The sequence below is a fragment of the Grammomys surdaster genome, unplaced genomic scaffold, assembly GCF_004785775.1.
Source record: "Grammomys surdaster isolate TR1022 unplaced genomic scaffold, NIH_TR_1.0 752, whole genome shotgun sequence".
NCBI classification, from domain to species: domain Eukaryota; kingdom Metazoa; phylum Chordata; class Mammalia; order Rodentia; family Muridae; genus Grammomys; species Grammomys surdaster.
In genome coordinates, this window is record NW_021605171.1 from 3,355,104 (window position 1) to 3,377,312 (window position 22,209).

At 33.9% G+C, this 22,209-nt stretch overlaps 1 protein-coding gene across 1 annotated transcript in view; it reads right to left on the minus strand.

The window, feature by feature from the left end:
* The window catches only part of Grid2 (glutamate ionotropic receptor delta type subunit 2), a 1,223,762-nt gene that overhangs the window by 958,882 nt on the left and 242,671 nt on the right, over nt 1-22,209 (minus strand). The window contains exon 2 of the mRNA XM_028782458.1: nt 12,288-12,443. Within this exon, the coding sequence (XP_028638291.1) occupies nt 12,288-12,443 (156 nt within the window). The remainder of the gene's footprint in view (nt 1-12,287; nt 12,444-22,209) is intronic.

Genomic DNA, 22,209 nt, shown 5'->3' on the forward strand with positions numbered 1-22,209 from the left:
CCTTTGTGTGACAAAATGGAATGGGAGAACTATTGGATTGATCAATTAAAATACAAAAATACTATGAAATGTAATGCACAAAATGTTATAACCGAGACTCTTCAATTTGCATTAGTTTACAATCTTAATAATGATTTTTTTTGTGATTAGCCTAATCTCTCTGTGCCTAATTCACTCTACAAAATGTTAATAATCACTACCACTTAACAGGGTTATCAGGATTGATAATTGTGTTAGTAGGTGTGAAGACTGTAACTATTAACTAGATCTTAGCCAACAATAACTCTCAGATACTGTGATGTGTATGCTTCAGCTGCTAACTGCTATACTGAACTAGAAGGAGGCAAAGTACCAAAGACATGATCCACAATTAATGTACTTGATATGTAACAAAGTATATTGTAGGAGGCAGATTCTAGAAATGTATAATGCACACATGTGTCTGTTAAGGATAAGGAATGTAGACGGCAATTTGGACATTAAGGTCAAACTGAAAGCAACCAAGGTGTCAGGATTCTTGATAAAGGCCATTCAGTGCTGTGAATATTAATGTGGTCAGGATTGATGAGGAGTCTCTTGGGGAAACATGAAAGCAATGAAACATTGTTCTGTTGGCAGTCATAGGGGAAGACATTCATCACTACAGTAGGGTCATTTGTGTGTGGCTTCATTTATTTTCAGTAGCTCCACTCAGAAACATGATGATGGATAATGTCTTACACAGCTCTTGCTGACTTGTCAAACCTATGCCATTTGCTTTACATAATTTGTTTTACTGTTTTAGGGTTTAAAATAATAAAAGCTTTATTCACAACAAAATTTAAATGTCCCACCTTTCATCGCTTTCCTTGTTTATACTCAGAAAGATTGAGGCTTCTGTAGACTTACCATATTCATATTTGACACTCACTAACAATGATTGAACTGTGATTAATCTCACCATTGTGACCAATCCTATAGCATAAAACTGAATCTGAGTTTCTGTAGCAGAAAAGAAATTTCATTTGGTGACTATAATATTAATATCATAGACTGTATCTGAATAGGACATTTGTTTGAATAGGGCATATCACTTTTTATAAATACTAGCCACATATCTAAGTCATACTATATGGCTCAAGTTTTAAAATATTATGGTGAACTTCTATTGATTATGGAAATAATATAGAAATTTTAGATGCACACAAAGTAAACATTAGAATTAAAGTCATGTGAACATTAAGTTATTCAACTCTGATGAAACCTTGGGATTGAACCTAAACACTTGGAAGGCACAGAGTCTACATCAGCCTATGTAGCAAAGGGTAAAAATGGTCTTAGAACAAAAAAAGTTATGATATAAAAATGGAGCTATATTCATAAAGTAATTTTTGAGGATAGATTAAGAAAAAATTTAGCTCCATGTCAGTAGAACCTCTGCACGCCAGGCCAAAGGGAATAGGGATATGTGGGTATCAGAAGTACCACAGTCTTTTCTATGGTAACTATTTTAAGATAATCATAGCAGATTTTATTTAAATTGCTTACAAGATCAGAATCAAGTTCTTTTAGTAATTGTCCTATGAAATCTTGTAACTGCACACTCCTTTGCTCAAATATCATCAGAAAATACAGGGCATACACACACACACACACACACACACACACACACACACACACACACTGCTTGCTGTTGCTCATAGTATACAATGCTAACAACTTAGTGTACAATACAGCTACATATCAGCAAGATGGAGTTATTGCTTTTATTTTTCATTATATTGCTTTTATTACTCAGGCCAGAGAATGATCATAGAAAGCAGAAATACATCTCTTATTTGCAGTTACATATCTTGCTTTGCATGTTCATATTGAGACTAACTAAGCAGTATTAGTGTAAAATTTGTTGATAGTTTAGAGTCTATTTTACCGTTCTAATAAAATCAAGAAGATGCTTCATTAAATAAAATATTGATCATGCTGCTTTGTATATAAAATAATGTGTATAAATAAAGATATTAATATAAAGTAATTATTCAAAAAAATTTTTTTCTTTTGAAATATGTTCAGCCTTAAATGTTCAAAATCATATCAGGTGCTTATACACCACCCTTTTTTACTTTGTTACATATACTAATAAAGATTTCATCTTCAAAACCTTTCTAATGTGGCTGAACTTTAGTGGAGCAAATACAGTCTTTAGAAGACAGAGATTATATTGCCAGCCACCCAGTGATGTCTGATGGTTGTGGTGGTCTCAAAACAGATATCAACACTTATAGAACATAGAGACTCGCCAGTGCTTCTCTTATCTGATCTTACAAACTATGGAAACTGGATATTTTCACACTACTGCTTAGCTAAGGAGTAGCTGTAGGACAAGTTTGTTGAAACACAGGAACAGAACTCTAGCCAGATACTTATTAAGAAGGTCTCAAAGGTGATGTAACCATTGTAGTTCTTGTTAGACTTTCATACTTGTGATACTACAACTGCATATATGACAAGTGTAATAGAGAAGTGATATCTATGCAAATTTGCTGAATCTATATAAAACCATTGTTGTGTAACAGAAAAATGAAGAGTTGTATAAGTGTCCAAGACTAATAGTGGTAACTAGTAGTAGTTGCAGAGGATGGGCAAGAGATTAAATTATTCAGTGGATAAAGAAAGAAAGAAGATGCCAATTGGCCACCATGAGGAAAACATCTTATTTGTTTGACAAATATAGAAAACAAATGTATCAAACTCTTTGTACTGCTTCTTAGAGAACATGCCAGGAAATGAGAACAGAAGTTTATCTTCACACACTATTTTGGAAGGTGTGTCAGATCCATCTATTCAACCTATGCCTAAGTTTTCTCATCTGCAAAACTCTACTAAATAATAGTTTCCTTAATAGAGAAAGTGGAGAATATTATTAAACTCAGGGGCACAGGAGAAGAATTTTTCAACAGATCATTGTTAGCCCAGGCCCTAAAATCAACAATTAATAAACTAGTCCTCATGAAACTAAAAACCTTGGGTAAAAAAAAGGACACTGTTTTTCAGGCAAAGTGACAGCCTAAAGATTGGGAATAGATTTTGATACATCTGACAGAGAACTAATATCTAAAATGTGTACAAATAAAGCAGTAAAAAACCTTAGAAATTATGAAAACAAATAAGCCAATAGTTAATATTGGAGTACAGATCTAAACAGAGATTTTCAAAAGAGGTAGATCAACTAGCTGAGAAACACTTAACAAAATGTTTAACATTCTTTTTCATCAAGGAAATGTAAATCAGAACTACTTCCATCTTACACCCATTAGAATTTCTATGATCATTAAAAACAAATGATAACCTCATGCTAGCAAGGATGTAGAGCAAGAAGAACACTCTTCATTGCTAGGGGATGTGTAAACTTGTATAACCACTATAGATATTAGTGTGGCAGTTCCTCAGAGAATCAACCTACCTAAAAATTTAACTATACCACTCTTGGACATAAACTAAATGGTCATTTATTTCTACAACAGAAGCATTTGTTCAACCGGGTAAATTGCTTCCATAGTCTAAATATCCAGAAATTGGAAACAACCTAGATGTCTTTTAACAGATGGATAAAGAAAATGTGGTACATTTACATGAAAAAGTACCACTAAACTGTTAAAAACAATATAATTCACAGATAAATAGATGGAGCTAAAAGAAAAACCATCCTGAGTGAGGTAACCTGAACTTAGAACGACAAATATGACATGCATTCATTTAGAGGTAGATATATGAACAAATATGTGAACAGACACAGATCATAAGGTTTATAATAACTACCTCACTACAGCATGAACTTTTAGAAATTGATATCACATTTTCTAATACACTGGTTAAAACGTATATGTATTCTGCATGTCCAACATGATAGTATTATATTTAGTATAAGTATTAATATGTGCTGCTTTACATCATTAGGTTTTGTATATGAAGATCTTTGTCAGACTGCACAGTAAACTGCATATTAGAAAGACACAAAATGAGGTTTCATTCTTAGGATTCTGTATTGTTAATTATTAAAATATTGCTATATTTTTACAAATTGTTCTGCATTAAAACAAATGAGAATATCTGAGTAAAATGAAGTCTTTAATTTGTTCTATTTTTGTTTCTTTTTTCTAGAAGGACAAATGTTTATGTGAAAGTAACAAATATTTTCAGAACTATGCTCAAAATTAAAAATATGGATCTAAAACCAACATAGATCAAATAGCAATACCTTTTTACCACTGTGGCACTATTACTATGCTTTTCTTTCAATTATTCAATTTCCAAAAAGGAGTCTAAAGTACTGACAGTCACTTAGGTTACAATTTCATAAGTAATGCTTATTTATTAAATGATGATTCCATGGTCATGACCATTTATTAATCAACAGAACAAATCTTAAAGCTTCAAAAGATAATCTTGTTTTCAAACATAGAATAACACACTATGTATAATTTTCTATATGCAACATACTGAAATGTTATTCACACACTTTTCATAGAAGCTTCTAAAAAAATGAACTTGTTTTAAATGATATCTTTTTCTTACTTTTCTATCAGCACCCTGTCTATCACCTGTATGTTTATGTCATTACCCACTTGGTTTCATTTATATCACTATTTTAAATTAAAACAAAATTCTAACTATCAGAGTTCTCTTGCATAATTCACTTATGTGGGTATAGCATCTTTAGATGTTTCAATTAAATGTGTTGGATTCATATCTATAAACAATTTTTTGTAATCATTTCATTAAAAATTCTATTATAACTCAGGGGACAATGAAAAATTAAACACTTTTAACATACTCTTATTTTCCATCAATTATTTTTCCAATATTTAAGCCTTACTTATTTTCCATAACAGTTTAAGTGGTTTTCAAGAATGGTGAGATAAACTAAAAATCTAGCCACTCTACATAGAACCGAATTTTGATTGAACAAGTCAGTGTTGGATTGACATAGAACTTGTACTTTTTCATTTCCTTTTTCTATTTCATAAAGAAATATTTAATAGAGCTTTACATTCTGTCTTCACAAATCTCAGTTCCAGTTCCAACTTCACAAATCTCTTGCCCTGCTACCCCATCTCTTTTTCCTCAGAGAAGGGGAAGCCCCTGTTGGGTACCACACTGTTCTGCCCCGAGGCATCCACAGACTATCACCACAAATTGTTCTATTTTACATAACAAGTATTCCATTATAGTTTGTGATAACAAAGTGCTTCCCTAAAAGCAGTTATGTTGAATGGTAGTTCCCCAGCTCAGTAATTTTCAGTAATGAGGTCTGGGGAAAAAAAACTGGTCATATAAGCTTGTCTGCCATTATTGGATTAATTATTGAATTTTTAATGTCGTAGGACTAAGAAGAAGAGCTAAAATCTTAAGAGCTGGTGCCTAATATGGAAACACGCATTTCTGGTAGGCATGTCACAAAAGATTCTATGTGGATATTACCTATAAATAATCTTTATCTCAATATATTTTATCCTAATGTTTCTATTCTGGATTCTACCTTTCTTGGGAAGAATAAACAAGCAGGCTGTAAATGAAGCAGAACTTCTAGAACCATGAGCCAAAATAAAAAGTTCCTTGTTCATTTTTATTACTTATGCTTTTGTCACAGTAATAGAAATCTACCAAATTCATGAGTAGGATTTAAAAAATACAGAGTCTTCTTGGACTCAAAATAAAACTTTAAAAAGTCTCTGTTTTGGTATCTTTTTCTTTATTTACACAATAGTCCCATTTATATGAATTTTTCAGCACCTAAGACACAGATACCAATACAAGCACAGACACAGATATATACACACACACACACACACGAGAAAGAGAGAGAGAAGGAGAGAGAGAGAGAGAGAGAGAGAGAGAGAGAGAGAGAGAGAGAGAGAAAGAGAGAGAGAGGGAGGGTAGGAGGGAGGGAGAGAGGAGAGAGAGAGGGAGAGAGGGAGGGAGGGAGGGAGAGAGAAAGAGATAGAGAGAGAGAGAGAGAGAGAACACAAATACCTCTTCTTTATCCTGAAATACATTTTTCATGCATAATAATATATTTGAAGTTATATACATTTGAAATTATAGCTTAAGGAACTAGTCTAGCCAATCTTCTCACTTACAACCAAGTCCTCCCAAAACAAGTATGTTTCAAAATGAGGTGAGACTTTACTAGAAAATAACATGATATCATGTATTATTTAAAAAGATTAGTAATGAGAATGAAAATAAACCAGTAAAAATGATTAAGAGTTAATATTCCCCCATGAAAAGTCAGAATAAAAATGTGTAAAGCCCAGGCAGATAACCTTTTAAACAATCCTGTCAGAAACAACCTCAAATACCAGAGATAAGATATTTCTGCAAACATAAAGCTTTCCTTGAATTCATTCTCTGTTTGACCTTCATGTACATCATTCTTCTACACTCTGAGTCTCCACTACTGAATCGCTTTTAGCTATGACTCAGTGTCTTATTTACTTCAGTGATTGTATTAAGCCCACACAAATCATCAGAAAGCTTTAATTTGGTCTCCATCGGCTTTCTGTGCTTCCCAGAAATGGTAACAAGGTATTTTAAATCTACCAGACCATAAGTACACATGTTGCGACATAACTATTATTTGTCAAATAAATTATACTACAAATCTAATTTTCATCATCCTGTGCTAACTAGGAGAACTAACCATAAAAACAGGGAGGGTGGCAACATTGTCTCTTTTATCTTTACCAATACAACAACAAGAATCCAGCTGGAGTGTCCACCTGAAAAAGTACCATGACAACTACCTAGATTCAGAGCCACCTGGGAGGCAAATTCAAATAGACAACATTTTAGTTGGTAGTGGTCATTAAAATAGGTATCATGTCGACAATCAAAGACAAATTTAGTATTTCAAATTGAGATCAGTATTATTATTATTATCCAACTTCATACTGACCTGATTTTCTTACCTAATGTGAGACCAAACAATAACCTGGTAAATCATGGAAACAGATACATGGATTTTATATATATATATATATATATATATATATATATATATATATATATATGTATATATACACATATATACATATGTGTGTGTGTATACACTCATACTCATTAAATATGTTCTTGAACTTAACATTGTTTATAATAACACTAGAGCTCACTATGTTTTTCAATAGCTCATGGTAATTCTACATTTTTCTTCAATAGTCTTTTGTGACTACAGTATTTATGTCATTTGCTCACTACACTTTGAAATATTTTTGGCACCTTTTAGATAAGAGTAATTATATGAAAGATTTTTAGCTAAAATTTGCTATTATATATCAGTGATCAATTATTAATTCTTCCAGAAGTCTTACATAAAAGAATCATGAAGATCAGGTTTTTACATGCAGTTTATAGTGAGATACTCCTAACTAGTACATTTTCTTACAAATTCTCATATTTTGTGAGCAATAGTATGTCAGTCTCAGTCATGAATTAATATGAATTGCTACTACTTTTTCAGTAAAGTTATCAGTGTCTTTCATAGTAGGTATTTCTATGTTGCTATTGTTTATGTAGAATAATCCACAGATCATTTTCAAATACTTACTTCCTGACTTCTTATCTTAGTTATGTGACTGTTCAGGTGACAAGACCTACCTGAAGGAAGTAGGCACTTTATGTGGTCCTTTAAAGAAAAGGCGGAGCTATGTAGTTCAGTTGTGATCTGATGCCATTGGCTACACACTATCTTTCATTACCTGGAAAATAGCTGTTACTGATGCCTTTCCCTCCCCTACATGGTGGGATGAAATCTGTCTAAAATTACTATGAATCTTTCATAAACTAAGTTGCACTGGATACGTCTTTTGTCCACAGAGATAAAAATATACTATGTCAATGATTTGATACACAGGAGAAACAATCTCTGATGGAAGAGGAAACAGTAAATATAACCATAATCTTTTTGTTCAAGTCTACCTAACAACAGACGATTCCTTGAAAATGATGATGGTGACCTACTCTTAATATTGTGAGGAATCAGTTGATGCACTGGCATAATTTATTTAAAAATCAATCACAGGAAAACTAGAAGCAATTTCAGAAATGGAAAACCTTCTCTAAGAATAAATTAAACACCTTAAATATGTTAGGAAGCCATAAAATTATAGGGTAAAATTGCTTTTATAATATACCATGCATTTGCTGAACTTTTCATTTCTAACTGATGAAGTATTCTAAGGCTGAAAGAATATGAGTGATTTATACAGTGTAAATGTTTATCATGCAGACCAGAATTCTTCCATTATACTATGTTCTTTGTATAAATAATTCATGTAAAAATGTAACAAACACATTGATTTTCAACATTTTAATTCTTTACAATACTTCTGAAATCATTGATAATTTTTGTTATTTCAATATATATATATATACATATATATATATATATGCACACACAGTTTAATAGACTAAACTACATATTGAACAAATTAAACTGCTTTAAATTTACACTCACACATAGTTAACTGGATTTTTTAGAAATATATGTGGATTTTTTGCCCTGCTCTATGCCATATGGAAGCAGAAAAAATCCTTTCCTTAGTTGTCAAAATATATTCCAAAAAGTATTAAAAACTAACATAATAAAACAAGGAACAATCCTCTGTTAAAGTGTGAAAAATAATTTGTCCTTGGTTACTACTGAAAATTTATTATATAAAAGTAATAATTTATAAAACATACTCAGTAGTAAAAGAAAAAAGATTTGTTTAGAGAAAATTCTAAGTTATTTTTGTCAGAAATAAATGTTTCTCTATTGTTCACTTAGATGTATAAACTAAAATTACAGTTATCAAAATGATCATTGGTTATCAATGAATATAAAGTTAACCTTGTTTTGCAACCGATATGTAGTCTCTCTCTGCTGCCCTCAGATCACGAAATAGAATCCTTTGCCCCTTTCCATCACCATGTCTGTGTGCACTCTGCTGTGCCACCCACCATGGTGATAATAGACAAAACTCCTGAACTGTATGCCAGCCTCAATTAAATGTTGTCTTTTATAAGAAAAAATAATAACAGATAATAAATTTTTAGAAACTTACTTTACAATAGAATATTAACCTTGAGGTCCTCTAGCAATGACAGAGAACAGTTTCAGCTGTTGAAGACTATCTCCACATTAACTAGAATTCACTGATACAGAGTTTTCCATTATTAACTATTCGCTATAAAACAATTATCTATAAAGCATGATAAAAATTGGCCCTTCAAAATATCTTGTAGTGACTCTGAGAAACTGAATGCTTCTTTCTGTGCAGAGTAGGATAAGTATTTTAACATCCCAGCCCTAAATCTGCTCTTAATATGGTTATGCAAATGGAATTTTATAATAAAATACAGATAACTATCAGAACTGATTTGTCTTTTGAGTGACAAGTTTGTTTGTCAGACCTCTCCTATCATTCATTGTTTACCAAATTTCTACTTTCTTAATGATGTTGTATTCTCAAGAATTGTGCTTTAACACTGAAATTAATGCCCATAAAACAGAGAGAAAGAAAAGTTGTAAATTTGCTATAAATTGTGTAAAATCTGTAGAAAAGATTTATAAATAATATAAATAACACCATTGAACTTTTTATGCCTTATAAACGTTGCTAATATTATATTTATTTTAAATAGATTTTAATAGTACAGCTAAAAAGGTATTCTCTCTCTCTCTCTCTCTCTCTCTCTCTCTCACTCTCACTCTCTCTCACACACACACACACAGACACACCACACACACACACACACAATGGGATCATTATTGACATAATTTTTCTGCTAAACTTCTTAATATCATTTAAGGAACTCGTACTTCCATACTAGTTCTTCTTTTAGTGTATCCTGCATAATTTTTGTAGGATATTTTTAAATAATATTTTTACAGTATATTTTGAGATAATTATTTCCACTTGTAAAGTAAACCCAAATCTTTCTAGATGCAAAACAGTGGCAATAAGCTTCTCTAAAGCGGTAATTTGTTTCAAGTTCAGCACCCAGAGCAGATCATCAAAATAGCTGGTCCAGAACAACTTGTTAGTATCAGATACCATTCAGACAATCTGTCAAGATCATTCATCCTTGTAAGATATCTAGAGGACTCCATCTGGGCAACTCATTACCTCTCCCAATTTGCTTTCAGTATGACAACTTCTTTCAAGTCTTACAATTCTGTAGAAAAAATTTTTTGTTTCTAGATCTGAGCTAGGAGAAGGATGGATGCACAGAGTCTAAAAGAAAATTGTTGCAGTATTTAAAATACACCCTCATTGTTTCAATGAGGGAATGTGTGCAGACTTCATTACTTCCTCCCATCTACTTTGTTGCTTTTATTTATCCCCATCTATTTTTTCAACCAAGGTAGACACTTAAAATCTCAATGGATTTTGTCAGTGATTTGGCTAGAAGATTGACATGACACATCAAGACTTGGAAGAAAAGTGGGTCAGATGTCTTTGTTTTCTGCTCTTTTCATGGTAATGAAAGAAATAAGTGACAAAATAAATCCTAAAGCGTTCATTGAGGACATGACTGTGAGAGGACATACATTCTATAAGCCATTTAATATCTTCCTCAAATTCTAAATTGTTTTACAAACTCCTTTATCAATTCTAATATTGGACATATTATAAATGCTTTCATAAGTGATATTAAGCGCAGGAATAATTTGTGGTAAAGCTATGATTTTAATGTGAAAATATTTAGATGCATTTTCTTTTATTTTGGCCTTGAGTTAATATCCAATTATTAAAAATTCAAATCTATTTTATTATTAAACATACTTTTTAGTTTTCTTCAGAAATAGTTGATTCTTAATTCTGTTGATTTCATGAAAACAATGTTATTTTTACTATCCAATCAGCAATAAAGATCATTTTTACAGACATTTAGTGTCATATCTAGTCCATGAACAGAAGTAAATGATTGCATATGTGTCATCTATAAAACAAAGTACACATCAAAAAGTTAGAGTAGTAGATAAAAGTAGTTCATGCTCCATACATTTGGGGCTATTATCTCATCCTCTCAGTATCAGTCTCTTGACATTGTCTCCTGCCAAACAAATTTATATTTCCAATGTAGTTTTGTTGTTTCTTCTTCCAAATCTGATTTAAATGATTCACAAAACAATTCATTTGACTAAATTTATGCTGACCTTCATTATCCTAAATGTATAGCTACAATAAAATATGAAACAGATCAAGGTCTTAGTCTGTGCAAGTATTAGAACAAAGCAACTTTAAATTGGTAACTCATAAAGAACGTACAGTCACTGATCACAGTTCTGAGTGCTGGAAGGCAAAGTTCAGGGGACTAGCTTACAATGTCTGCAGTCTGTTTTTTGTTCCACAGAAACTGTCTTCTTTGTCTCCTTATTGTGTCCTCTGAAGACAAAGAGGGCAGCATCCCCCATCACTTCTTCAAAGAGCACAAATCCTATATAAAAAGTCTCATTACCATGCCTTCAGCATCTTCCAAACCTTCCATTTCTTCATATCATCACGACAGGGATTATGTTTCAACACTGAGCTATGTGGGAAATGGCAAAAGTAAATCTAGATTTTTAGCAAAAATAAAGAAATAATTCCCCAACAACGAGTGCTTTACCAAAGAAGAGTCTTAATGTTTAATTAGATTATCAGACTCAAACAGAGTATTCCACTAATCTGAGAAATACCATTGAAGATTACTTTTGTCAATGAGAATTTTAATTCATTCTCATGAGAATGGAAAAGACTCTGCTTTAGTGTTTGAAAACTTGTAGGGAGAAGAGACACAGCCAGTGTCCAGACCCTAGGAGCACAACATAACCCTGCTCATTTGTGGGTAGTGTCTCCAGGTTTGCCTTGTGGCAGTGTATTTGTACCCCTGAAATGTCATTGTAAGTTGTAACAACACTCAAGTCAGCAGTAATCACAGAAAAACCCAAAGCAAAAATTCTGATAGAAAGTCATATTTTACAGGAAAGTAACATTTTCACTGAAGTTATAACAATGCCATAAAGCTCTTGACTGTAAATTATATATCCTCGTTCACATCATATTTCAATCCAAATAATAATTTTTCATATGACAGGCCTTCAAACTTTAATATAACATAAAATCTTACATGATAACAACTCTCAGAAAAAGTAATATCTAATTACCTGAGATGGCACAAAATGATGCCTACATTAAATTGCTGTTTATGGATCTACTTTTATTTCCATTTTACTGAATATAATAATATAATCAAAATAAACAATAGACCACGGGTGGGCTTACCTTCTTGAACAGCTTGAAAAGGGTTGTTGCCATCTACAAATGTCACAGAAAATGTGATTTTCTCAGTCTGTAAGATTTCCTCATTCTGGTTGAGGTCACCAACTGCAGTGCGGAATACCTCATCATCTTTTTTAGCAGATTCATCAAAAATTGCTCCTAGGAAGAAGTCAATGTTTCTATTAGACAATAACACAAACATTGTCATGATCTCTAACAATATGCCTAACACACATTTACTTGAAAACTATATACTTCCACTTAAAGAAGTCACTATATTCACCATAGGAATATACTTCCCTAAATAAGGGCACTCACTGAGCATGGATGTACCATCACTTCTTTCAAGTGTCCATGAGGAATGATACTTCAAAGTGTTTTTGCAGGCAGAGCATCCTGAAATCAGTTTTATGTGTGTGTTGATTTTTTTTAAATTTGTAATGACAGTGGATAATACAGTGTAAGATTTATGAGAAGTTTGGCAACCATAAAAAGAAAGTTATTTTGTGTTGATAAACAAGATATACTCTGGACATTTCTGAGAACCCACTCCCAGACTAGACAGATTTTCAAGCTCTATTGTCAACTTAATTGTTACTGATTTTTTTGCATTCATTTTTCCTGAATTATGAATAAGGTTTTCATAACCTTTTTCAATACTATACCGAACAGTATTTACAGAGAATTCAGACATACACAAGTTTTTGAACTGACAAGAAAGTTTCTCTTGAAGCATTGAAGCATTAACTAAGACATTTTTATCACGCCTACTTTAGTGATGGCAGTGAGCCTCACAGTTCTCTCTTAACAGTTGTTTTTCCACATCATAATAGCCAACACAGGTCTTTCTAGTACATACTAATTGACTTCAAATCCTATTTCCTCCTATTTGTAGACTGAATGCCTCTTAAGAATGTGTTCCTACCATGAATCCTGAGTCTCAAGTGTATAGTCAGCTACAGAATGAACCTACCTATGAGTAAAAGAGTAAAATGTATGTAGAGGTTATGAATAAATTAGTTACATTCTCAGTGTCTTACTGTTTTCCTATATTCAAATTCACTGTATGGATGAATCTGGAGGGCATTATACACATAAAATAAGTCAGAAACACAAAATAAAGTGTGTAACTTCACTTATATATAGAATCTAAAGAAGACCAAACAAAGAAGCACAGAGTACTGAGTTGTCTGCTATGCAAGGGACTAAGGAAGCCGAGAGGCGCGTCCTTGGAGGTAAAGGGTGCAGATCTCCAGGCCATTGAAGAAATTACATTGGCACTGAGAAGGGGAGAAGCAGATGGTGCAGAGGAATGATAGAAACCCCCAGTCACTTGCAGGCCTCACAGTGTCATGGGGAATAGAGGAAGCAGGAAAAGGAAGTGGAGGATGAAAACTCCTTAAGAACTTGCAGACTTCACATAGGCAGTGGGAAGAGGGAAAGCAGGAAGTGGAGGTGAAGACACAAATAGAGAGCATGAGAATTAGAGCTACAATTGTTTTCATGCATTGGGAATAGGCTACACGGGGAGGCTTAGGGTGCTACAGTTCCTTCTCACAGGCTCACAAAGTGACTGTGGAAGGGGATGGAGATATAAATGTGTTCTACTATCACAAGCAAGTCATTATGAACATAAAAACAAATAAGGCAAGGCATAGATAGATATGATTCTTAAAATACATGATTAAATGCAAGAGTTATGTCAGACAAGTTTTTCATAATACATATCTCATTTATACATTATTTTAATATGAGAACTATATGTATTCTTTAAATAAATATTCAGAACCAGATATGTGGCACATATTTGACATGGATCAAGTGTCACAACAAGAGCAAGCATCCTGGCCTTCACTGTAATGTCCTTCTTCCAAATTACAAAAAGTTGTGGCTTCTGTATTGTACCTAAGGGAAATCTCAATGTAATGCAGCTCTTGACACTATTGAAAGTCTACAGGTAATTTCCCTTTGAGCATACATTATTTAATTAATTATTACTAATGATATTAATTAATTTATTATTCTAACTCTAATGAAAGCAGATATGAGTTTTAAACTAGCTTATCTCTACACTATAAATATTTGACTAATTTTAAAAAAGATTTTAAAAAAGCACTGATTCAGGTTAAGTAAAATAACTAATGAATGACTATAGAGCTAACTAGATATACAGCCAATTATCTTTGTTCTTAACTTATTTGTAGTTGCAAAAAAGGTATATATAAAAAAAGGGTATCATGTTGCATGTTTAAGTATGGTACATATTTTCTATGCAAATTTATAGAGACTATGTTCATACACAAATGCAGTATAAGACAAATTACTCCATATATACAAATGGATAGATAAATGTAAACATTTTACATTATCAGTTGCAGTCATTTTGTTTAACTCATATTCAGTACCTAGGCCTTCCAGTGAATTGCAGATGAAGTTATGAGAGATGTTATTCAATGTGTGAGTCAATATTCTAATAAAGAAAGCATGATGCTGTCAGATTCAGTAAATGTGACAGCTTGGTGTTACCCTTTCTAGCTGAGAAGGCTCCCTGTTTAAGTAAGATCACTGAAGAGTGCCCCACATGATCTGCATTTCTTTTATCACTGACCTTTCATGCTGACATGGATTACACCAATCCTGTGACCTGGGTTCTGTAACTCTTGTCATTCATTTCCTGTCTGCACTGAATAACTATCCACTGCTGAGCATATGATAGAGACAGTGAGTAAATTAATTAACATATAAATGTATTAAATATGTCATTATATATTTATTGAGTAAATACTAGTTTTTTTTTTAATTTAACCAAATAGATAGAGCAAACTCTAATTTTTGACCTATGTTGGCATTTATGAAACATAGAATTATATTTTTGAGATTTATAGTTTGTATAAATATTTGAGCAATCTTATGTGTATTGTGATTTTAATTATTGAAGTAATGAGTCATTAATATGGATGAATACTCCTAAATACATATTAATACTTATACTAAATATAATACTATCATGTTGAACATGTTGAACATATATACTTTTTTAACCAATGTATTAGAAAATGTGATATCAATTTCTAAAAGTTCATGCTGAAGTGAGGTAGTTACTATAAACCTTATGATCTATGTCTATTTACATGTTTGCACATATATCTGTCTTTGATGGGATCCAAATGGGGGTTTGTAAAGACAATCTAAAAATAAAACTTGCATTCTAACAGGTGACAACGATGACTTCTACTGAGTAACAATTAGATTTTTAAACAAAGGTATTTGACCTAACACAATATTTACACATGAAACCTGCCTTCATAAATTGCAAAACCCTGTAGAACTGATATCAGATTGTTACTTAGGTGCTGAGCTTAAAAAACACTGAAAAGAAAGACATAAGAGTGATGGTTTATTTCCTGCAAACAGGAAAGTTTAGCATACATATAAAACTCTAATAATTTATTTACTGTTTTCTACCTCTAAAACACTTTTTCTTAAACTTAGCTTGTCATATAAGAAGACATGATGCATGTTTATGGTCCCTAATACCATTCATTTCCCAAATCCAGCAGTGGTGTCCACACTAACAGTACCACATACATTAGAACATAAAAGAGTACCACATTGCCTATGGCAGTGAACAGTGATGGAGACAGCCCCCACTCCACTTGTTAGGGGAGCTAAATGAACACCAAGCTACACATTTAAATCAGATAGAAAATAGCTTTACCACAAGACCCAGCTATAATACTCCTGGTCATATACACAAAAGATGCCCCACTACAACACAGGAAAAGTTGATCAACAATGTTCATAGTAGCTTCATTTGTAATAGCCAGAAATTGTAAAAATAAAACAAAACAAAACAAAACACCTTATATGTCCTTCAACTAAAAAATGAATAAATAAAATTGCAGGCAAATGGATGGAACTTAAGAGTCATGTTTTTAATCAAGGTATTAACTATATATATATATACTTCAGTATTTATATACTCCTTTTTCTTATAAATAGGTTAGGAAAGCACAGGAAAAAAATGCTTAGTTGGTAAGAAGTAAGCGTTTTCATGACCTCACAGATACCTTCAAAGATAGAACAAAAAAGTTTCCTAAATAAGGAAAATCATTGCAGAAACAATTGTTTACATACCCATCTGTCAATCTGTTTATCAATTGTTTATCATTTATCTATTTATTATTATTGCCTATTGTGACAGTTATTCCTCCTGGTAAACTTGACTATATCTGGAATGAACTTCAATCCAGAATTGGTGGCCTCATCTTGAGATCTTGAGGCTGGAAGACAAGTTTCTGACCTGGATATTGGCATGGAGATCTTGAGGCATAGTGGCCATGAAAAGTTTAGTCCAGGTAAGGTAGTACATACACACTTTTAATTCCAGTACTTAGGAGACAGGCATACAGGTCTCTGAGTTTAAAAGTCAGTCTACAGAGCAAGTTCCAGGACAGCCAAGATTAGGTAGTGAAGAAGTTGGAAAAAAGAAATCTGGTGAAAATATGAGAACAAGACGGCTATCTTCCAGCTCCAGCAAGCAGCTTCTTTGGCCATAAGGCTCTGGCTTTAAAGTCCAGAATAGATGGGCTTACTGGGACAATTGTTGCTGGTTAGCAGGAGCTAAAAAATCAGTGGTTATTAAAAAGAGAATAGCATCATTGTAGTGGAATCTTCTGGGAAATGTTTTCTGAGAGCACAAATAATCTGTGTTCCAGAGATATCCAAGATTGTACCTCCTGCAGCAGCTGTACTTGGGAATGTGTGGGAGTCAGCCAGGTGGTATCATGAAGGCATGAAGGTGTCATGAAGAACAGCTGGGGTTTGGCACTGTGAGTGGCTGTGGAAAGTCATTGGTGAAAGTGCAGTCTCAGTTGCAGTTGAAGGCCCAGTACTGAAGGTGTCATGTAAAGTAGTTGAAGCTTAGCGCCATGAAGAGAGCCTATGAGAGGCTATTGATGAAGCCTAGTTGCAGTGGAAGACCCTAAGAACATGATCACTAAGAACAGCAGCAGCAGTGGAGTGGATCAACGTGAGCTTAGAGTGCTACAGAGGGCAGAGCTGGAGAAGTGATTCAAGCCCTTTGGAGGAGCCCAGAACATTATGTGTGGATCCCAGACTTTGACACAAGAAGCTGTAACACTGAAGTTGCCTCGGAGACCCCAAGATTACTGAGATTCTGGAGCCATAGAATATCTGAACCAGCCCAGGAGAAAAGTTTGTTGCAATCAACAAAGATGAGAAAGGAGTTGAAGACCACCTTGAAGTCAGACATGAAGGTGCAGAGTTTGGAGTTTGCCCAGCTGGTTTCCTGTCTTGCTTTGGGGATTACACTTAAGTGACTGGATGAATCTCAGAAAAGAATTTGAACTTTGGACTTTTAACATTGCTGAGACTACTATAAACTATGGGGGCTTTGGAAGTTAGACTAAATGTATTTTGCTGTATGCTATGTTTAGGCATGGCCTCCATAGACTAACACGTTTGGATAAGCATATGGGGGCCAGGGAGTGGAATGTGTTAGTTTGTTTATGTTTGGCTCAGGGAGTGGCACTATTAGAAGGTGAAGCCCTGTTGAAGTAGGTGTGTCACTGTGTATGTGGGCATTAAGACCATAATTCTAGCTGCCTGGAAGCGAGTATTCTGCTAGCAGCTTTCAGATGAAGATGTAGAACTCTCAGCTCCTCCTGCATCATGCCTACCTAGATGCTTCCATGTTCCTCTCTGAAACTGTGAGCTGGCACCAATTAAATATTGTCCTTTATAAAAGTTGCCTTGGTGTCTATTCACAGCACTAAATCCTAAGACACCTACCTATCTATCCATCCATAATTTAAAGAGAGTGTAAAATAAAATTAAATAATTTAATAACCGATGCAAATATCAGTATTTCTCTTTCACAACAAATTTGAACTTAAAACTATTTCTTCTGAAAAATATATTTGAAACAGATGTCCAAAATATGTTTATTTCAAAAACTGTTCAAAATATGCTCAAAATTTATCAGATTTCTGTTGAAAACAAAAGAGCTAATATTTTGTTTTGTTTTGCTTTGTTTTCACTCAGAAATCTCAATGCTTTCTAGTTGGAGAGATTTTTCTACAGTTAATAGCAAGAGCAGTACATGCTATTAACTGTTGAAAAATCTCTCCAACTAGAAAGCATTGAGATTACTGAGTGAAAATGTACTGCTCTTCCAGAGTTCTGCAGTTTCAGAGAAACTGAGTTTTGGGCCCAGCACTTGGTGCCAAGCTGCTCACAAACATCTATAACTCAGAATCAAAATTTGAAGACTCCTCTTTGGACTTCTTCAGGCACAAGCACACGCAGTGCATTCACCCCCACAGACAGGTATATGAACATAAATTAAATAATTCTTAAACATAGACACTTTTAGTTCAATATTCTAATAATCTTATTTTTCCAAGACATATAATGTTTTAGCTGATTAAAAAAAAGAAAATTAGCCCAACCGGTAAATTACATGGGGTGGATCATTAAGTATCTCTGAAGTAAGAGTGAGTTTCCTTTTGCCAATTCCTGCACAAGGGCTGTATGTGGCCTTTTGCTCTATTGTTCTCTTTTCTCCCAGACATTCACATACGTCCTTTTTTTTTTTATTGGATATTTTATTTACATTTCATATGTTATCCCCTTACCCCATCCCCCACCCACCCGGGAACCCCCCATCCCCTTACCCCTCCTCCTTCTTCTCCGTGGATGTAACCCCCACCTACCCCCCCACTCCCACTTCCCCACCCTCAAAATTCCCACCCCTGGGGCGTCCAGCCTTCATGAGGTCAAGGATCTCATCTTCCACCTGTGCCCGGCAGGGCCCTCCACTCTTACATATTCAGCTGAAGCCCTGGATCCCTCCATAAGTGCTCCCAGGCTGGTGGTTAGGACCCTGGGAGCTGTGGTTGGTTGGTATTGTTGCTCTCCTCATGGTGCCACAAACCCTTTCAGCTCCTTCAGTCCTCACTCTAACTCCTCCATTGAGAACCTCATGATCAGTTCAATGGTCATGACCTAATATTTTGTTTGAATCATATTTTTGGTGTAAGACATATAACATGCCATATAAAACATATATTTGATAATTCTCTGATGATTAATTTATCTGATAACTTACTGATAAATTGATATTACTAAGGTAGACAAGCCATAGTGACATACAAATGTGAGACTAATGTCACACAGTTTATTCCTTTGCCTAAGAGCCCTTGAATTTTAATGTAGAAAAATGGAAAACTGTAATTACAATGTTTTCCTTTATTTTCCTCCCCATAAATCTCCCACATAACACTTGTCATTCTTTTTCAAATTCATGGTCTCTTTTTTTTTTTTTTACTAATTATTACAACAGTCATATATTCACATACACATACACTCCTAAATATAACCTTTTTTTTCTGTATAATGTTATTTGTATTTATGTTTTCAGGGCTGACCATATGGTATCAGAAACCCTATTAAGATGCATATATTTTTCTTACTACAGGAAAACATACAATACATATGTAAAGATTTATTTTCTAATATAGATATGCTTAAATACCATCTTCAGGACTATTTTTAATTACATCAAGAGGCAATTTTTTTGCTTATTAAAATGTTTTAAATTTTTTATTTATTTTTTTAATCGTTTTACAGTCCAGATTTTATCTCACTACTGGTCCACCCTCTAACTGTTCCACATCCCATACCTCCTCCCCCTGTCCCCATTTACAAGACGATTTCCCCACTCTCCCACCCCTCCACCCACCAGACCTCTTCACTCCCCAGTCTCTTGAGAGTTAGATTCATCTTCTCTGACTGAATCCAGACCCAGCAGTCCTCTGCTGTATATGTGTTGGGGTCTCATATCAGCTGCTGTATGCAGCCTGATTGGTGACCCAGTGTCTGAGAGACCTCAAGGGTCCAGGTTAGTCGAGACTGTTGGTCCTCCTACAGTGTCTCCCTCCTCCTCAGCTTCTTCCACTTTTCCCTAATTCAACCACATGAGTCAGCAGCTTCTGTTCATTGTTTGGGTGTAACTATCTAAGTCTGACTGTTTCAGCAACTTGTTGGGTCTTTCGGAGGGCAGTCATGATAGGCCCCTTTTTGTGAGCATGCCATATCCTCAATAAAGAGTGTCAGGCCTTGGGACCTCCCTTGGAGCTGAAACCCAATTTGGGCCTGTCTCTAGACCTCCTTTTTCAAGAGGCAAATTTTTTACCACATCATCTTCTTTAACCATTCACAAATGCTCTGAATAGTCTCACCCAAAAAGCAATTTTTTTGGAAAGTGTTAGAGAGCATCAGATTATTGGTAAAAATTTTCATTCTAATGTCTAGAACTGCTTAGGTTCTTTTTAGACATCATGCATCAAATAATAGCATCCATGACAGTTAACCCCCATGAGTACTAACTATTGTGTAAAGCATGCCACAAGGGATATGTCAAGTAGTTTTAGTGATAATTCATTGGGGATAAATGGAGCTCACACTCACCATCCTTTCATAGAACAAGAAAACAGATTATTGACAAATTTACAGCTTTAGCTTCTTACTCATCCTCCTAAAATCTGTATGCATGTCACATGATCAAACTTAAACACAAGCAGAAATTATAAGACAATACTATGCCCATACTAACTATAATAACATTTTGGTACATAAAAAATGTAAAACCCTCTAACCTAAATTTTTATAAGGTTTAATATATTACACATTTCTCAATAAAGAATTTGAAAAATATTTTGATAGACTAATATCACAATACATGTATTATATTATAATGATATGTGTTATTTCAACTATATGAACATTTAGTCAAAACACTTACATAGGTATAATTCCTCATGGGCATGTCTATAGGCTTGCTTAACCAGTCATTCTACGTAGAGAAGAAATTGACAAGTACAACTGGTTATCACAGGTGGTATTTAATACTCTTACTACTTTTCTGTATTTTCTTCCTAAATCAGTGAATAATTCCCTTTTTCAATTCCTGTGCCTTGCCATTCATTTATGTCATATGTCCAAAGCCAGTTCCCATGCTGTGTCCTTCATCTCTGTCCCATGTCTGTCTGAAACAACATCCCCTCAGTGCAAACTGAACAGCCAAGACCGATGAAGAACTTACCTAAAAGGTGGCCATGTAAACACTGTACAGAAATTCACTCTTCCCTTGCATGGCAGGGGAGGGGACAGGAGGGGAACACTGAGATGAGTGGGCAATAATGTACCTAAGTAAAAGTATGAACATAGGAAGAATGTATAGATATTTTTAGAAATGAAACAGATATAACATTTTTCTTTCTATAGCAATTTACTGTATCTTTTTAATACCAACTTAAACTTCCACTAAAATATGAGAAATCAAACTTAGCACTAAATGTAAAATCATATGTCAAAGAAAGACACAAATAACCAAAGTAATAGATGGAATTCTGTCCTCTCAGTAGAGCAAGGTACATTGTGTACAAAATAATGTAGTCTAGGTATCTTCTACATGTCTAATTTCATGTCAATAATAAAGCCTGGCTTCTTTTTAAATGGAATATAATTTTATCTTTATGAATTTACTTAGGGAAGTTGCTTGAAATTAAGCATTCTAAAGTCTCTATGAGGTGTATTTTATTTCTAATGAAAGTGAAGGCATCACGTGGAGCATTCAAGTGGATAAATGGACATTTTTTTGGTAAATCTCAAACATTAAGTTCTGATTTCTTCAAAACCCACTTCTACCTTTCTTCTCTTTTGTCTCATGAGTATACTTAGGAGGGTGCCATATAGTATCCAACAGTTCCTATTTCATTTTTATTGTTAAATATATGGAATAAAATTACATTAAGTAGCCTCATACAGGGATTGTAAGGGTGAGCACTGAGTTGAGCGTTCAATAATGAACCTAAGTATAGGTATACCATTAGGGAGCAGC